At 49.6% G+C, this 17,170-nt stretch overlaps 2 protein-coding genes across 4 annotated transcripts in view; one reads left to right on the plus strand and one right to left on the minus strand.

Moving 5' to 3' along the window:
- LOC117837569 (beta-glucosidase 6) lies at positions 1-4,664 on the plus strand. The gene is made up of 13 exons (XM_034717260.2): positions 1-336; positions 1,393-1,459; positions 2,170-2,228; positions 2,322-2,397; positions 2,528-2,599; positions 2,669-2,756; positions 2,845-3,100; positions 3,181-3,296; positions 3,400-3,623; positions 3,726-3,757; positions 3,843-3,945; positions 4,042-4,150; positions 4,235-4,664. The coding sequence occupies exons 1-13, from the start codon at positions 175-177 to the stop codon at positions 4,407-4,409; spliced, it is 1,539 nt and encodes a 512-aa protein (XP_034573151.1). The 5' UTR covers positions 1-174; the 3' UTR covers positions 4,410-4,664.
- The window catches only part of LOC117837566 (beta-glucosidase 6), a 27,694-nt gene continuing 15,140 nt past the window's right edge, over positions 4,617-17,170 (minus strand). The window contains exons 1-13 of one of the 3 annotated variants that reach the window (XM_034717258.2): positions 9,403-9,686; positions 7,295-7,361; positions 7,126-7,184; positions 6,961-7,036; positions 6,744-6,815; positions 6,576-6,663; positions 6,206-6,461; positions 5,996-6,111; positions 5,680-5,912; positions 5,514-5,545; positions 5,323-5,425; positions 5,135-5,243; positions 4,617-5,024 (exon numbers count right to left, since the gene is read on the minus strand). In XM_034717258.2, coding sequence (XP_034573149.1) covers positions 4,850-5,024; positions 5,135-5,243; positions 5,323-5,425; positions 5,514-5,545; positions 5,680-5,912; positions 5,996-6,111; positions 6,206-6,461; positions 6,576-6,663; positions 6,744-6,815; positions 6,961-7,021 — 1,245 coding nt within the window. In that variant the 5' untranslated portion in view covers positions 7,022-7,036; positions 7,126-7,184; positions 7,295-7,361; positions 9,403-9,686 and the 3' untranslated portion in view covers positions 4,617-4,849. Of the gene's footprint in view, positions 5,025-5,134; positions 5,244-5,322; positions 5,426-5,513; positions 5,546-5,679; positions 5,913-5,995; positions 6,112-6,205; positions 6,462-6,575; positions 6,664-6,743; positions 6,816-6,960; positions 7,037-7,125; positions 7,185-7,294; positions 7,362-8,932; positions 9,687-17,170 lie in introns of those variants that run through there. The other 2 variants (XM_034717257.2, XM_034717256.2) reach the window with 2 other exon arrangements.

Here is a 17,170-nt window from a genome sequence, read left to right on the forward strand (position 1 = left end):
CGCTGACTGCCCAGATCCACTGGCCAACTTCCCTGTGAAATTTTCCTAGCCCAGTTCTCCCTCTATAAATACAACTGGCGCGGCACAAGACCCTACGCACCTCCACTGCTGGGTGATTCTTTTCCTTGTAGTTATTGTAGCGCTAGCTAGCTTTAGCCTCTCTCGGTCGTGTTCATGGGGAGGACGGAGAGGAGTGGGCGATGCAGGATGGCGTTGCTGCTTCTCGCCGGCGTGTCACTAATGCTGCAAGGATGCATCGCGCAGGGCGAAGGCGCGCTCACGCGGGGGAGCTTCCCCGAGGGATTCGTGTTCGGCACCGCCTCCTCCGCTTACCAGGTTTGTGGCTGCTTCTGCGACTGCCTCCTGAGTCGTCGACGGCGCGGTGAGCCAACTAGTCCGTTGGCAAGGCTAGGAGATGAGCTCGCAAATCCCCATAGCTGAAGCGCACGCTGCATATGACATCTAGCCATAGCCACAGGGGGGGGGGGGGTGTTCAATTCTCAACGGCGTAGCAATATAATGCACCACATGCATATTTTTTTTCGAGAATACGCAGGAGAGCTGCGTATCTTTTTATTAAGAAGAAGAGAATAGTTCAAAGTACAATGCGGGCCTCCCGGGCACACGCACACGGTTCAGTTTTCATAGGTATTACATTTTGGAAACAAACAACCGGAGGGCTGTGGCCTTAACACGTTACTGACGTTGAGTTTCCACTGGTACCGGCTAGTCTATGATGGATAGCTACTTAGCGCTTGCGCAAGACCATAGCACACCACATGCATATTGAAATTCCCCTGCTGAGGTACTAGCTTCTTCTTCTTCTTCTTAAAAAAGGGCCAGGTAAGTGTGTGTGTGTCTCTCTCTCTATACACACACACCCAGCAATAAATAATACAGCGCGAGTATAGCCGCCATGCTAGATTGGCAAGTTGATGAAGCGAGCATATGCACCCAAGAGATCGAGTACCCGACCACGACCAGCTAGATTGGCCAATCCAGCGGGGATGTTCCTTCTTTTCTCCGAACCTGCGCGCCGTTCAGATCCGTCCGTGGAAAATTCGGCCGATCCCGGAGGAGTGGTCCGCGGGCGCACGGCCGGCCAGCGCCACATGGTGGCCACTGGCCAGCCTCGCCACTCTCGAGTCGTCGCATCCGACCGGTCCCGCCGCGTCCCCGTCCACGAGCGCATGCATGCCCGCCGCCGCGCGGCTCCCGTGCCGTTTCCCACCACGAGTCGTATCTACCGTCCGCTAATCCGTCTCGTTGGAACTAATCATCTTTGGGAATGGAATTAAGACGATCTGGGTCCTGTTTTTGCTGCATCCGGGCAGATTTGTACAGGATAGATCGTTGTTGGTGACGTTTATTTTCTTCTGTTTGTTGTTGTAGTACGAGGGAGCTGTGAAGGAAGATGGGAGAGGGAAGACCACCTGGGACACGTTTGCACACACTTTTGGTACGTTTCCTGGAATCTCTCTACTGCTCCAACTGTCTGCCCAACAGATGATCCACTGCATTTCATGAATTGTATACGTATACGTAGCTGTATCAGCCGTGTGCCTGTCAAGAATATTACTCATTAATGCAGGAATCTGTTATCTATAAGCCAGGATTTTTCCATTTTGAGCTAGAGTTAGCTACAAGCTTAGAGTCAGTGAAATATGTAAAAAAACAGATGTTTTGGTCGAATAATGTGCTAGTCCCAAGCCCCAATCATTAGCCCATGGCACATTGGCACTTCTAGCCTCTGTCTTGCAGGCATGCCAATAGCTCTCCTCTGACCATGCCACTACATATCTGATAACCATGCTTTCTTTCCCTAAAGTTGGATACATAGTGGAGCAGAACAAGACTACTGCGGTTGTGCTTCGTGCTAACTGATATATCCCACCAGCAATTCGCAACGAGCACCTGTACGCCAGTGATTGGGAAACAGATAAGATGCACTTGCTTTTGGTTTCATTTGGTCATTCACCTGACCAACACAGTTAATCTTATTTGAATCAACCAATCAATGGGATTCCACGTGTGTCAGTTATATTGGCATTTCTTCAGACTCTGGAGTACTCACTGATCTACTGATCTGGGACTATTGATTTTAGGTTCTAGCAATCATAGCCAAAACTTTTTCTTTAACTTTTTCGGTTCTGTTTCCCTATTGTGCAGGCAAGGTCGCTGACTTCAGTAATGCTGATGTTGCAATCGATCACTACCACCGTTTCGAGGTGAGCAGTGCGTGTTTACTTATCTGCACCTGATGACCTTTGTGCCCTATTGTAAAATTGATCTATTCGACGTTTCCAAATGGCTTTTGTCAGGAGGACATACAGCTCATGGCAGACATGGGGATGGACGCGTATCGGTTTTCGATTGCCTGGTCGAGGATTCTGCCAAGTATGTTTCTAGGACTGATCTTGATGGTCGCTGTAGAAGAATCTTCTTTCTTTGATCTGAACAGTTTCAGGTATCTTCAGTTTACTGTTATCATACTAGTGTCATCCTTCAACTGTTCTTGTTTCTTCAGATGGTATTGGCCAAGTCAATCAGGCCGGGATCGACCACTACAACAAACTGATTGACGCACTGCTAGCAAAAGGTGAAAAAAACCTGTAGTATTTCATCAAAATAAATGGCCTGAAATTTCTGACAATGTGAAAACTTTCAGGAATTGAGCCCTATGTAACTCTCTACCACTGGGACCTCCCCCAGGCCCTGGAAGACAGGTACAATGGATGGCTGGACAGGCAGATAATGTGAGCCCTTTAACCTGTATCACTTCAGCTGCACACTTTCAGAGCTTGAGATCAAATAGTTCGTAACCATTTCCATGCTCAAATGCAGCAACGATTTTGCTGCCTACGCCGACATATGCTTCAAGGCTTTCGGAGACCGTGTGAAGCATTGGATCACGCTCAACGAGCCACACACGGTTGCCATCCAGGGCTATGACGATGGGCTTCAAGCGCCAGGGCGCTGTTCCTTGCTGCTCCATCTGTACTGCAAGGCAGGGAATTCAGGCACCGAGCCCTACATTGTCGCTCACAACTTCATCTTAGCTCATGCGACGGTTTCAGACATTTACAGAAGGAATTACAAGGTGAGGATCTCTAGACTTGTGACGTTTTGTGCTTCTAGTTTGATCTCTGATAAATAATTATTTTCTTTATTAAATTATAGGCTACTCAGAATGGGGAACTTGGGATAGCATTTGACGTCATGTGGTTCGAACCAATGACGAATACTACAATTGATATTGAGGCTGCCAAAAGAGGGCAAGAGTTTCAGCTAGGATGGTGAGCCTCTCAATTCCAATTCCCTTGTACCTATCAACCTGCATACAATGCTGTTCTGAAACTATACATGGATGATTGCTAGCTAATCGGTCTAATATGGAAGGTTTGCGGATCCGTTCTTCTTCGGCGATTACCCAGCGTCGATGAGATCACGGGTTGGTGACAGGCTCCCCAAGTTCACAACAGATGAGGCTGCCCTTGTGAAGGGAGCGCTGGACTTTGTGGGCATAAACCACTACACCACTTACTACACCAGGCATAACAGCACTAACATCATTGGGCGCCTGCTGCATAACACTTTGGCAGACACGGGAACCATCAGCCTCCGTGAGTTCCCATCCTACTTAACATGTTTACCATCATACTTCAGAGTTCAGACACGCAGCATGCTGATATGAAACCTATGCTGACAGTAATGCAATCTTGCAGCATTCAGGAACGGGAAAGCGATTGGTGACAGGGTGAGTTTAGACACCACATTATATACGACAAAGAGCAAGATCATATCAGAATGTTTTATCTGAAATCTGTGATGCCGCTGCGCAGGCCAATTCGATATGGTTGTACATTGTGCCCAGCGGGATGAGGAGCCTGATGAACTACGTCAAGGAAAGGTACAACAGCCCACCAATCTACATAACCGAAAATGGTAAGATCACATAATATGTATGTAACCTAGATTATCTTTCATGGTTACTTCGCCGCTCTTAGATATTGCGCCACTGATCATCTGTGGGTGATGCAGGGATGGATGACGGCAACAGCCCTTTCACCTCCATCAAGGACGCGCTCAAGGACAGCAAGAGGATCAAGTACCACAACGACTACCTCACCAACCTTGCTGCCTCCATAAAGTACTCTCATGGCTGATCACTAGCTTTCCTTGATTTCGCATTTGCATGATCATAACAAGAGAGTGATGCTTGCTGCCGCTGCAGGGAGGACGGATGCGACGTGCGTGGGTACTTCGCGTGGTCGCTGCTGGACAACTGGGAGTGGACGGCCGGGTACTCCTCGAGATTCGGGCTCTACTTCGTGGACTACAAGGACAACCTCAAGAGATACCCCAAGAGCTCGGTGCAGTGGTTCAAGACCCTGCTGAGCTCCAGCTGAGGGATAGATGCCTTGATGTACATTGTTTCGTCGTCTCCCATTGCCATTTCTTGTTCAGGCCATGCCATCAAGTCATGTATACAAGTATCGTGATGTGCCCTAGTCCATGTGTTAGAAGTTAAAACCGTTCGTGGTTAAGCCTTTTTAATTTAGAGAGGAAATATACAGAATCACACAAAGATGATCATGATCTGATGAACAGTGGACTGCACATAGCAAACAGCGAAGAAAATGAATAGCAAATTGTTTTAATGACGTTTTCTCTTTTCTTTTCAGATGGCCTGACGTGAGTGTATCATACTCGAAACACAAAATTTTCCAATATGTACACTGAAGCTTGACGCACACAACAGTTGTACGATATGAGATGGCCTGCGAGCTAGAAGAGTTGACGCTGCAGTGAAAACTGAAAACCAAAACATTTTTACGTGCAGCCTTCTTCAGCTGGACCTCAACAGAGTCTTGAACCATTGTACCGAGCTCTTGGGGCATCTCTCGAGGTTGTTCTCGTAGTCCACAAAGTAGAGCCCGAACCTCGAGGTGTATCCGGCGATCCACTCCCAGTTGTCCAGCAGCGACCACACGAAGTAGCCACGGACGTCGCACCCATCCTCCCTGCAACAACGCCACAGCAGGAATTAGGAATTCAGATAAACTACACCCTGTTGTCAATCACGCAAATGTGTGAAATATGCACAGGGTGAGGTAGTGGTAGTCTTCAGTACTTTATGGAAGCAGCTAGGTTTGTGAGGTAGTCGTGGTGGTACTTGATCCTCTTGCTGTCCTTGAGGGCCTCCTCTTTGGGAATCAAAGGGTTGTTGCTATCATCCATCCCTGCATTGGCATCAGCTACACTGTCAAGACTCTGCAGCTATCTAGCAAAATAATCCAGGCTAAAGAGATATGTTGTCACCGTTTTCTGTGATGTAGACCGGTGGACTCTTGTACCTTTCCTTGACGTAGTTCATCACCTTCCTCATGCCCCATGGTACGATATACAGCCACAGCGAGTTGGCCTGCATGCATCACAGTTCAGGTAATTTCAGTTTGGAGCATACACTTTTGATATGCACGTACAGGGCAAGATTGTGGTGTTCAGCTCACTCTATCTCCAGTCGGATTCTTGATGTCGAAGGCTGCAACATTGAAAAGAAAAGGATAACAGCATCAGCTGTACAATCAGTATATATGTTACCATGTCTGAACTGAAGTAGCTTAAAATTTTTCTCATTTTGATGCCAACAAACTGGAAAAGATGATGAGGACTCACGAACGCTAACAGCTCCGGTGTCTGCCATGGTGCCATCCAGCAGTAGTCCCATGGCAGTTGAGCTGACTGTGTTACTATCCATGGTGTAGTGAGTGGTGTAGTGGTTTATGCCTACAAAGTCCAGTGACCCCTTGACAAGTGCAGCCTCATCGGCTGTGAACTTTGGCAGCCTGTCGCCGATCCGTGCCCTCATTGATTCCGGGTAGTCACCAAAGAAGAAGGGATCCACGAACCTTTCAAATATAGTAAACCGGCTTAATAATCAATCCACGCATATAATGTCGCGGCAGGGAATGGATGGAGTTGAATTGCTCACCATCCCAGTTGAAATTCTTGTGCTCTTTTGGCCGCTTCAATGTCAGTTCTAGTGTTCGTCATCGGTTCATACCACACGACGTTTAAGGCAATCCCTAGTTGTCCTCTCTGAGTCGCCTACAAATTGGTGAAAGGAATACCAACACATTAGAAGAGATGTACCAAGCTGGAATAATGAAATATATTTAGTATTGTTGAAAGGGTTGCTCACCTTGTATTTCCTCCTGTAAATATCAGCTACGGTTGCATGGGCTAAGATGAAGTTGTGGCCAACAATGTAGGGCTCAGTGTGTGAATCCCCAGATCTGCAGTGCAGATGAAGCAGCACAGAACAACGCCCTGGTGCTTCAAGGCCGGTGTCATAGCCCATAGTGGCAACCGTGTGTGGCTCATTCAGCGTGATCCAGTGCTTCACACGGTCCCCGAACGCCTTGAAGCATGTTTCAGCGTAAACTGCAAAATCTTCACTGCATTTTGAGCAAGGAAACAAAAGGGAAATTGAGCTATATGCGAATTATCAATTAAGTTCTGTAAAGTGTGAGTAAGTAGAAGAAAGAAGAGTTGCAGGTTGAAGGCCTCACACTATCGTCCTGTTAAGCCATCCCTTGTATCTATCTTCCAGGGCCTGGGGGAGGTCCCAGTGGTAGAGGGTTACATATGGCTCAATTTCTGAAACATTTGATATGAGAAATTCAGGTTTTGTATTTTGATGAAGTACTAAAGGCTTTGTTTGCACGGCTTCTCTTTACCTTTTGATAGCAGTGCATCAATCAGTTTGTTGTAGTGGTCGATGCCAGCCTGATTAACTTGACCAGTACCATCTGAAGTAACAATAACGATCGATGGTGAAAATGAGTATGAAACTAGTACCTTAAGGTATATGAAACTATTCAGATCAAACAAAACCGAAGTTTGTAATTCAAAAAGGGACGGCATTTATGCTAGTTTTGGTTCCAAATCACGTACTTGGAAAAATCCTTGACCACGCGATCGAAAACCGATACGCATCCATCCCCATATCTGCCATGAGATCTATATCATCCTGGAAAAAGAAGGGATTGCAAAATGTCACATGGATCGACCGTGTGTTTGGGGGCACATTATATCATGAATCATCAGTTGCGAAATGACCTCGAAACGGTGGTACTGATCGACTGCAACATCAGCATTGCTAAAGTCGGAAATCTTGCCTGTAAAAGGTCATTTTGCTTTACGACTCGGCAATTCATGGAGACTAACAACTCCTGAAATAATCTTGACTTGCTGTTCAAATATGGCCAGAGAAAACTGAGGGACGTACCAAGGGTGTGCGCGAACGTGTCCCAGATGGTCTGCCCTCTCCCATCCTCCTTCACGGCTCCCTCATACTGCAAAACATCTCTTCACATTAGGCACTAGAATATAGTTTTGAGAACACATCCATTGTACTATCTATGTTTTCTTTTTTGAGAAATAAGAGGCAGGTGCTCTGCCCATTCATTATAGTAGGAAGCAGCAGAAAACAGTACAATTTACAGTGTTGGAACGAGCGGTCCAAAAGAAAATGTAGAGAGAAAAACAAAACAACAACAACAACAACACTAAAACAAGAAGGTTAATTACAAATCGTCAGATGCCTCCAGTATATGCGCCTGTCTGTACAACGCAATGTCTTGGCTTATGATGGCAGTCAGGTCAGTTGGCGACAGGGCTTTGTTGTCAAAGACCCGCCTGCAGCGTTCTTTCCATAAATTCCAGGCAGTGTAGATCATAACCTGTATATGCTCTGCTTTTGGTGCAGTCCCAGTCTTGAGCAACACTTCCCACCAACTGTGTAAACGATGAACATCGTGTAGCGGTGGCAGCTGGAAGTTGCTCCTATTGGCCATCAGTGTCCAAACTGCAGTAGCATAACTGCATTTGGCAACCATATGGAGCGTCTTTTCTTCCCTGGTTCTGCATAATGTGCATATAGGGTCTACTTGTCCCCCTCGCTTGATGATCCGATCATTGGTGGGTAACCGACGCTGTAGCAGTAACCATGTGAAGATCTTGCGCTTTTGTTCCACTTTGGCCTTCCAAATTGAATCCCACTGCATTTCTGCATACTGCACTATCTATGTTTTCAGGGGTTCCTTTGTTGATTTGAGCTCGTTTTAACCCGGTTTCGCTACGCGCTGCTGCAAACATCAGGAGTTTGCTGGGTTGGCCGGTGGCCTCTTTGCTCCAGCAGCTACCTGCCTGGTGGGGGTGGCAAAATGCAGGCCAAAAAAAAAAAAAATCAAGCAGCAGTTGCCGGCGGCCGCTCCGTTGCCCGACCGAGCACCGTGAGGCGTCCCCGCACCTCCTCCGTCGTTTCCTCGTCGCGGTCGCGGAGGAAATGTAGCGAAGGGAAGGCGGAGGCGGAGCGGCGGTTGCGGGCGGTCACCGCCGCCGCGCGCTTCGCAGAGGCCGTTCCGGGTGACGCATCGTCGTCTCCTCCCGACGGGGCCCTCGACGGAGATCAGGACGTCTCCTCCCGACAGACGCTTTCTGGATCGGGACGCGCTAACTCTGGAATAACGGCGCCGCTCAGATTGAGGATGAGGCGCGGCAGCCGGCGAACGGACGGGCGGCGGGAAGACGAGGAGAACGAGCGACCGGCAGGAGGGGTAAAATGTAAATATATAGGGGTTAAATTAAAAATAATCGGATCGCGATTAATATTCGCGGATTGAAAAAAATCGGATCGCGATTAATAGTCGCGATCCAAATGAGAGGGTAAATTAAAAATAACTCGCGATTAATAGTCGCGATCAAAGAAGAGGGTAAAGTGAAAAAAGGCGGATCGGGATTATCCAAACTGGGGGCGAAATGAAAAGGGTGGGATCGCGGCGGAGCTCCGGCGAGCCCTCGGCGCGGCGGACGCGGGGCTGGAGATGTCTAGAGATGGAAGATGGCGAGGATGAGCTCCACTAACTCAGATTTGAAGCTTCGATGGGCGAACGAGGTGCTGGCGTCCTCGCCGCGCGCACCAGTGTTGCGGCGGCGCGGGCCCGGAGGAGAGGGAGAAGACGGAGGTCCGCGTCGGGCCGCCTAGAGGAGCTTTCACGCTTCGAGCTCCTCAACTCCCGCCCGCTCCCCTAGCGCCGCCGGCCCGCCGCTACTTGCAGCACGTCGTCTTCCTCGGCTCCCGCTCGGCGGGTTCGCGCCGGGAATGCAGGTCCTCAGCGCCGACATGGAGTACGGCCTGCCGGGCGTCGCGCGGCCGGCGATGCTCCGGCTGGCGCGGAGCCAGCAGAGTGCCCTGTGGCGTCTGCCCACGCCGCTGGTGAGTGGTGTTCGGGGACCGGCCGCTGGTGGTGATCGGCCGGGAGCGCGACCTACACGGCGCGCAACATGTCGGGGTTCCTCGAGGCGATCGGGTTCCACGAAGGGGTGCGGCCGTACCGTACGAGACCCGGGTGCTGCCGATGTGGGAGGCGCCGATGGTGCCCGTGACCGGCGTCGTCGGGGTCGGGGTCAGGACGCCGGATACGTACGTGTTCGGGTCGGACGGCTCGAGGGGGAACCCGAGGTGGTGTACGGCGACGGGGACATCAACTTGGTGAGCCTGGCGAGTCGAGTTGGCGACCATCGAGGGCTGGGGACCGGGGTGGAAAGGCAGGTCATGGAGGTTGTTAGGCTCCCCGGCGTGCATCACGCTAGCTTCTTCAGGGTCGATTTCGCTGTCGAAAGAGTGGTTCAATGTGTTGCTGTCGAGCTGGGAGCGCTGCTTGGATATGAGACATTTTTTTTCGAGCATTTGGATAGAGACATTTGGTTCAGCGACATATTGAGAAAGATTTGATGGTGTTCTCCACATAACGTGGAATCTAACTGTTTCCTTGTGTTAGCTACTTTATTTTTGTGTTCCTTTTTGTGATCGATTGCTGGAGTACTATGACAGAGAAACTTTAGCAGACCCTCTAAATAGCTCCCTATTTAGAGGGTCACGTCAAAAAACTTACTCCAGCAGGACTTTCATTTGGCTCCCCATTTTGGGGAAACCTCCAAATTCCCCCCTCCACCCTTCATTCCTGGGGTATAGGGAGTCCTATATCCATGAGGGGCTATTGCTAGAGTTGGAAACATTTTCATAGCGCTTAGAAAAAATAGATAAAACTCCAGGCTTTAACCTTCTAACCTGAGATGGTGAAGAGAACAATGCTAACCTGCCTGGGTGATATGTTTTCTCAGGTAACTACTGCAGCTATCGGTTGTTGCAATTGCTATCCTCAACTTTTTTATAAATGCTGCAACATGTAGGAATCACTGGTGGTAATACATATTCAGCCTTGAGCCAAAGTCTAAGAGATGCTGATTAACTAATCATGATTTGGCTTGAGCAAAACTGTACCTAAAGATGACTGCAATTGTTAATTAAATGCATGCATATTGAGTATCATGGGATTTCCTCCTAGAAGTTTGCTAGTTAATTTGAAACTTTCCCATGAGATGCCTATAGTTCTACTGACTACTCGTTGACATTCTAGAGAAGGAACATAATGCTGCAAGAGTCTCTTCAAAATCTATCATCGCAAAAGAATTCAAAATGGCCCTATTAATGGCCAACCCAATGGCAGTCACAAAGCATTAGCTGGCTTCAGGTAACAATTTTGTTTCCAAGATAAAAAGCTTCTACCAATCCTCGTGGGATCCTCAACTGCTTACCTTTCCTTTCCTGTACCTTATGTTTGTAAAATCTTGTACGGTTTACAGATTACTTTAATTGTGATCATTGTGTTCTGCACCTTTGCCACCGTAAATATTTCACCGGTTTGAAGCTGAATCTAATATTACCTCAAAAACTACATATTACCAATGCGTTTTTTTACACAAGTTTGAATGCGTTTTTTACACAAGTTTGAATGCGTTTTTTAGTCATCGACAAATATATTTTAGCCTCTGTAGGGGCTAAAACGGACTTCTTCCATATATACTCCCGATCGAACCAGTTTGCTAACTGCCCATGAGTTCCGGCATGGCCTATGAGCTCCACAGGTCACCTCCCTCTATACCATCCTTTCGCCTCCTCCCTCTTCGCCTCAGCCTCAACCGCCGCCACCACGATTTTTTTATTTTAACTCTTTTTAATCTAAAATTTTAAAAACAGGCTAGGCTAAACTAAAATTCCGAAGTAGCTCTTTTGGTCGCACCAGAATACCTAGCGTGACTAATAATTGAGCCGCGCCAGAGCATGTGGCGCGACCAACCCTCCTCTGGCACGACTGAGTCGCGCCAGGCAGCGTGGCGTGACTCATCACATAACAGCTGGGCCCGCCGGCCCCTTTCTTTCTCCCTCCCCACTTCTTCCCTTCCCCTCCGTCCGACCCAAGCTCCCACTCCTCCTCTAGATCCTCCCCATCCCCCACCGAATTCGAGGGGAAATCGGGGGGAAATTGCTCCTTGAAGGTACCTCCTCCACTCTAGCCAAGTAGTTTTTCTAGATTTGGTGATTTTTGTAGGATTTGAAGTGGCTAGGGTTAGGTTAGGTTTTGGGTTGGAATGGTGGTTTGAGTATGAATCGGGCATTGTTAGGTGCGTTGTATCGTTACATTAGTTGATTGTAACACCTGTCTATCATATAGTTTGTATTGCATGTTCGGATTTAGATGAATTTTGATGGTGTAGATGTTGAAGTTATATCGGAGAGCATGAAAAAATGAATGGTAGCTTTGGGGATGTATCCATAATTCAAAAATGGTTGATTGATGTTTATAGAAATTTAGAAGTTAGCAATGGAAAAGTTTATTTGTTGATAAAGATGTAGCATATTAGAATTGATTAGAAATGATTATTGCTTACTACATATGTTTTCATATAAAATTAATGCTTAGATTTTGAAGCTAGGAATTGGTTACTACATATTAAAGTGATTATAAGTTGGTTGATGCTAATGGAGATGTAGAAGTTATGAATTGTGCCATATGGTTGAAGTTTTGTTTCTAAAATTTATTTTAATATTTGATTTAGAATGATGGCGCACCATCCGCGGTATCCACTCCTTGAGATGTTCTATGATGAGCACCACTGTGGGAGGAAGCTTGAAGAGGGTGTAAAGGTATGTGAGCTCCAAGTTTATGAAGTTGTAGTTAATCTTGTCATGGAGGATTGATATTAATGATGTGTTGAAAGAAAATTTTTGTTTGCAGGTTTTGAACCCTTTACGACCCCGCACTCACACTCCTCTAGCGGGGGATGATAGGTACGCCCCGTACCTTCAACGGGCGGGTTTCCTCCTGCTTGCAACATTGGTGAAGGCGGGGCTGCCGAAGATGGATAATGCTGCCCTGACAGCGCTAGTCGACCGGTGGAGGCTGGAGACACACACATTCCACCTTTCCTCCGGTGAGACGACAATCACACTTGAGGACGTATCCATGCTTTTTGGGCTTCGTGTGGACGGGCGAGCGGTCACTGGGAACATAAATCCGGTTGGATGGAGGGACACAATGCATTTGTTGCTTGGAGTCCGGCCTGAAGATCCTCCTCAAGACGTGAAGGATAGGAAAACTACATGAGTGAGTTCGGTTTGGCTAGTCCAGCACTTTGGTTATCACCCACCCGTTGTTGCTCAGGAGGAAGAAAGGAGGGGCCGGCGGGGTCACCGTGTAATGGGCTGAGTCACGCCATGCTGCATGAAATTTTAGAATAAAAAGGGTTAAAGTAAATAAATTCCTACCGCCACATCATCTTCCCTCGATTCAGATTTGGATACTTGGATTTGTTGGGTTGAGTTGCAGTAGGATGATTGGGCTTGATTGATTTCTATTTGACAGTCGATTCTTCTTCGAATTTGAATCGCAGGAACCAGATCGATCTACGAGTAATCTAGGAAAAAATAACTTTTGTTCACCGGTTGGTGAGTAGACAACAACAAGGCGACGAGCAAACGAGGATGCCTGAGGGCATACAGAAGAGGGTCGGAGGCAGCACCTTTACCTTGCGTTTGATGACTGGAACTCTGGATACACCATCCACAAGGTGCCCTTACCGCCTGGCTCAGGCAAAGGAGAAGCCTCTAAGTGCCCTTGCATGGAGTTATCATGCGCATCTGTGCGCCGCGTGGGTTTGCAGAGTACTTCACGTTAGCTTTTGGTACCAAGATCCTGGTGTCGCATCCCGACACGTCTGATCATATCACGGGCATCCCAATGATCGATGTCAAGGATCGGAGCTTCATCTTTGGTCTTGTGCCGATCTATCCGTCTTTTCCGATCTACTTCCCCGTTGGTGATGATAGGCTATTCGCTCTGGATATTGGCGTTTTTGATTATTGCCTCTGGACGTCGGAACGTAGCGAAGCGTATAGATGGCTAGATGGGCCAAGCCTGCTGGACGGCCCGTAGCATAGCCCGAAAAAGCCCGGCACTAGCCTTGCACGGCCCGTAGTGGATAGTGCCTGGGCTAGCCCTGCACGATGCGGCGTGCTGTGCCTGGGCCACCTCCCCAGCACGCTGAGCCAATCCGATCCTGGCACGGTTTTTGGGCCCATCCAATGCCAGCCTGATACCCCAGCGACCCCCCTCCCCAAGTGTTGGATCAGCCGATCACCCCCTCCCCGATCGTTGGAGGATGGTGGTATATGGGCTAGCGTCGGCCGCCTCCCCTGGCAAGAAACCCTAGCGGCTCATTCCTCTCTCGCGTCAGTCGTCGCTCTGCCTCCCTCAACTCTTTGTCGCCCTCTCACACCTTTCTCGCCCTCTCGTCTCCTTCCTCTCCGGCGACCGGAAGTCGGTGTCGGCCACCGCCCCGGTGAGAAACCCTAGCCTCCCGGCTCCCTCGCCCACTTCTCTCTCCTATCACCGCCTCCCTCGACTCCCGTCGCTCTCCGTCTCTCTCTCTCTCATCCTCTGACCTCTCGCACCTCTCTAGATCTAGATGACTAGATCCACTCTCCGGCCACTCTCATCATCTCCTTGCTAGATCCGTTGTTTGTCGACCTCGCTGGTCGCTCTGGAGCTCCGGAACCGTCGGTAAGAGCTCTGACCTTGCCGGTTGCTCTGGTGCTCCGGAACCGCTGGTTGCAAATCCATTGAGGGACCAGAGATCCGGTAAATCGATCGTTCGTCAACCTCGCTGGCCGTTCTGTGGCTCCGGATTTGCTGGTAAGCCATCAATCTTGATCTTGCCAATCTCTTTTTGCCGCTCCGCTTGATCTTGCCTTCTCTGCTTCTCTCTTCTCTACTTCTTGTCTACTTGTCTTCTTCGCTGCTTGTCTAGTTCTCTTCTTCCCCCACCCACTCCTCTCTCCTGGCACCGCCTCCCTCGACTCCCTTTGCTCCTGCCTCTCTCTCTCTCTCTCTCGTCCTCGCGCACCTCTCTAGCTCTGGTGCTCCGGATCTGTTGTTCATCGACCTCGCCGGTCACTTTGGTGCTCCGGATTCGCTGGTAAGCCATCGATCTTGATCTTACTATCTCTTTTCACCACTCTACTTGATCTTGCCTTCTCTACTTCTTGACGTCTTGTCGTCTCTGTTTGTAGAGCAGTCCATTGAGGGACCAGAGCACCAACGATGGACAACGACGATGAGTTCCAGCGGCACACCTACAACGATGAGCTTCGGATGCTGGGCCAGCGTCCAGATGACGAGAGTGACGTAGAGGCGGAGCAGGAAGAGGTCTTCGATGGCAGCGCTGCTGAACCAATTGACGTCGCTGATGGCGGCGACGACGTGTAACGCCCGTAAAAATACACCCAATTAAATCACTCGTTAAAAATGCATTCCAAAATTTTTCCGACCGCTGAGCTCCGTCAAATCATTTCCTTTCCGCCGGACCCGCCGTCCCGGCACCCGACGTCGTCAACCCTCTTTTTCCGTTCCCCGCAAATTTCGCCGCGTGCCGGATGGCAGACCGCCGTGCGTGCCCGCAACCATTTCCGCAGTCGCCGCCATCTATTTCTTTTTCCTTCTTTTCCTTCTTTCCTTTTCTTTCATTTTCCTTCACTATCTTTTCTCCTTTTTTTTTTCCTCGCACCAACAGCTCCTAGCTTTCTTTTCCTTACGTACTGCATGCATGCATGCATGCATGCACCGTTTCCTTTTTTTTTTTATTTTCTTTTCCTCCGGGAACTTGGTGCTGGCCGCATGCACCATTTCTTTTTTTCTATTCTCTTTCCCCTGGGACTTGGTGCTGGCCGCATGCACATGCGCCTGGTTCTTTTCCTTTCTTCCCCCTGCTGCATGCTCCAGTACATGTCGCATGCTCCAGTGTATGTCCCCTAGTGCCTGGCTTTTCTTGGCGCGCGTGCACTTCCCTGGGCCCGTGCCTGGCCCCCAACGCTGGCCCCTGCACCTCTACTGTTCGCATAGCGGCTGCACGCCACCTCTTGCTGGCCCCGGTTCCACCTGCACAACGCACGCACCCCAGCACACTACTACCTAGCGCCCAGCTTCTTCCTCGCACGCGCCCATGCTCATCCACGCATGCACGCGTTGCGCCTGGCCACTCCCGCGCCGGAGCGCGCTCGCTCCTCCACACCAGTTCGCCCGGCCGCGCCCGCGCGCCTGCACTCGCCCGCTCGCCCGCGCCCGCCTGCGCACCGCACGCCCGGCCTTTGGCGCCTAGCGCCTGGCCGCACACGTCGCGTCGCCGGCCGCCGGTCGCCGCCGTCCCACCGCACGTCACGCCGGCCATCACCTCGGTGGACTCCCTGTGCTCCTCGTCGACCGAGCCACCACGCCATCCACGAGGACGTCCACTCCGGCACGCCACCGGCCGGAAGTCCGGCCGCCATCATTACCTCGGCCCTCGCCCGCCCGTGCGCCGCCTATAAAAGGGGGGGAGCCGAGCCTTCACCTCCACACCCTCACCACGAGCACCTTGCCTTCCTCCACTCCCACCACTAGAACGCCAACGGCCATTTCTTCTCCACCTCCTGTTGCCTCCAGGAAGAAGAAGGGGTAAATCCCTCTCCTCGCGATCCAACCCACCAATTTCCCTGATTCGCGAACAAGTCCTCCCACCATTCCAAAAATAATTACAGATAGGTCCCTGCTCTCGCGGTTCAGTCCTAAACCCCGTTTTAAAAGCCCCTAATACTCCTTTAACCCGTCATTTCATGCGCCAAATTTCCTCCAATCCACCCCAACTTCGACCACAGCCTCCTCTCATATATTTCCGCCGAGGCATATCAAAATCCCACAAAAATACCCTTCCTACCTATTTTCCGTTCATGTTTTCTGTTCGGAGCTCATCGGGTAAAACCCTTTTTCCTTTTATTTATTGTGTGCTCGTTTGTGTGTGCCGTAGATCGCGGAGTACCCGAGGAGGAGCGCGAGGAGGAGTTCGACCGCGAGCCCGAGCCCGAGGACCAGTACCGCGAGCAGGAGCTCCCGGAAGGCTTTGAGAACGGCAAGTCCAATCTCACCCTTTGATGCATATTTTAATACCCAGTTTTTTTTCAGACACAACCTATTGGCCTGTTTTATAAAATGCATATTGTTTTATCGCAAGACATGGTTGGATAGCCACCCCTTGATTGTTATGACTATTCCTTGTTGTCCCATATTTATCTCTAAATATGAGTTGCTCTGTTTAGATGATAAATACTGCTAGAATGCTTAGGAACTCATCATCCAAATTCAAACATGACTACACCTGTTTACTCGGAAAATAATGTATGAGTATGTTTAACTGAGGAGTTGGGTTTTCGGGTGTAAAGAGAGGTGGTGGATGAGATGGATGGGTGTTTCTTGTGTGGAACGCCGGGTTGATGGGCTCGTACCTCAATGGTTGAGCAGTGTGGGAGATATCCATCTTTTCATGACTAAGGACCGAGTTGATGTGTCATCCTGCCTAATTCCATCATCGTACAACCACTCGACCGTTGTATGGGCAACGGCTTAGCATAAACCCCACTAGCTAAACTGCTAGGCTTCGGGTGTGCTGGTGAGCAACGGGAGGCCTTGGAAAAGGACTAAGCTCTTGGTGACTTAGGTCCCGGTTACGGCCCCGTGGATGGGTTGCTAACCCCTTGAGCGCTCTTGTGTTGACTAGTCAGTGTTGGCTAAGGTGGGTAATGGCTTTGTTAGGATCCGTACCGACACTAAGGTGATCGCGATACGGTACCCTACTTGTGGAAAAAGTGTACAACCTCTGCAGAGTTAAAACCTATCCGGGTAGCCGTGTCCACGGCATTGGACGAGTTACGGCTCGGTCACACAACTAGCTT

This window comes from Setaria viridis, chromosome 9, assembly GCF_005286985.2.
Source record: "Setaria viridis chromosome 9, Setaria_viridis_v4.0, whole genome shotgun sequence".
NCBI classification, from domain to species: Eukaryota; Viridiplantae; Streptophyta; class Magnoliopsida; order Poales; family Poaceae; genus Setaria; species Setaria viridis.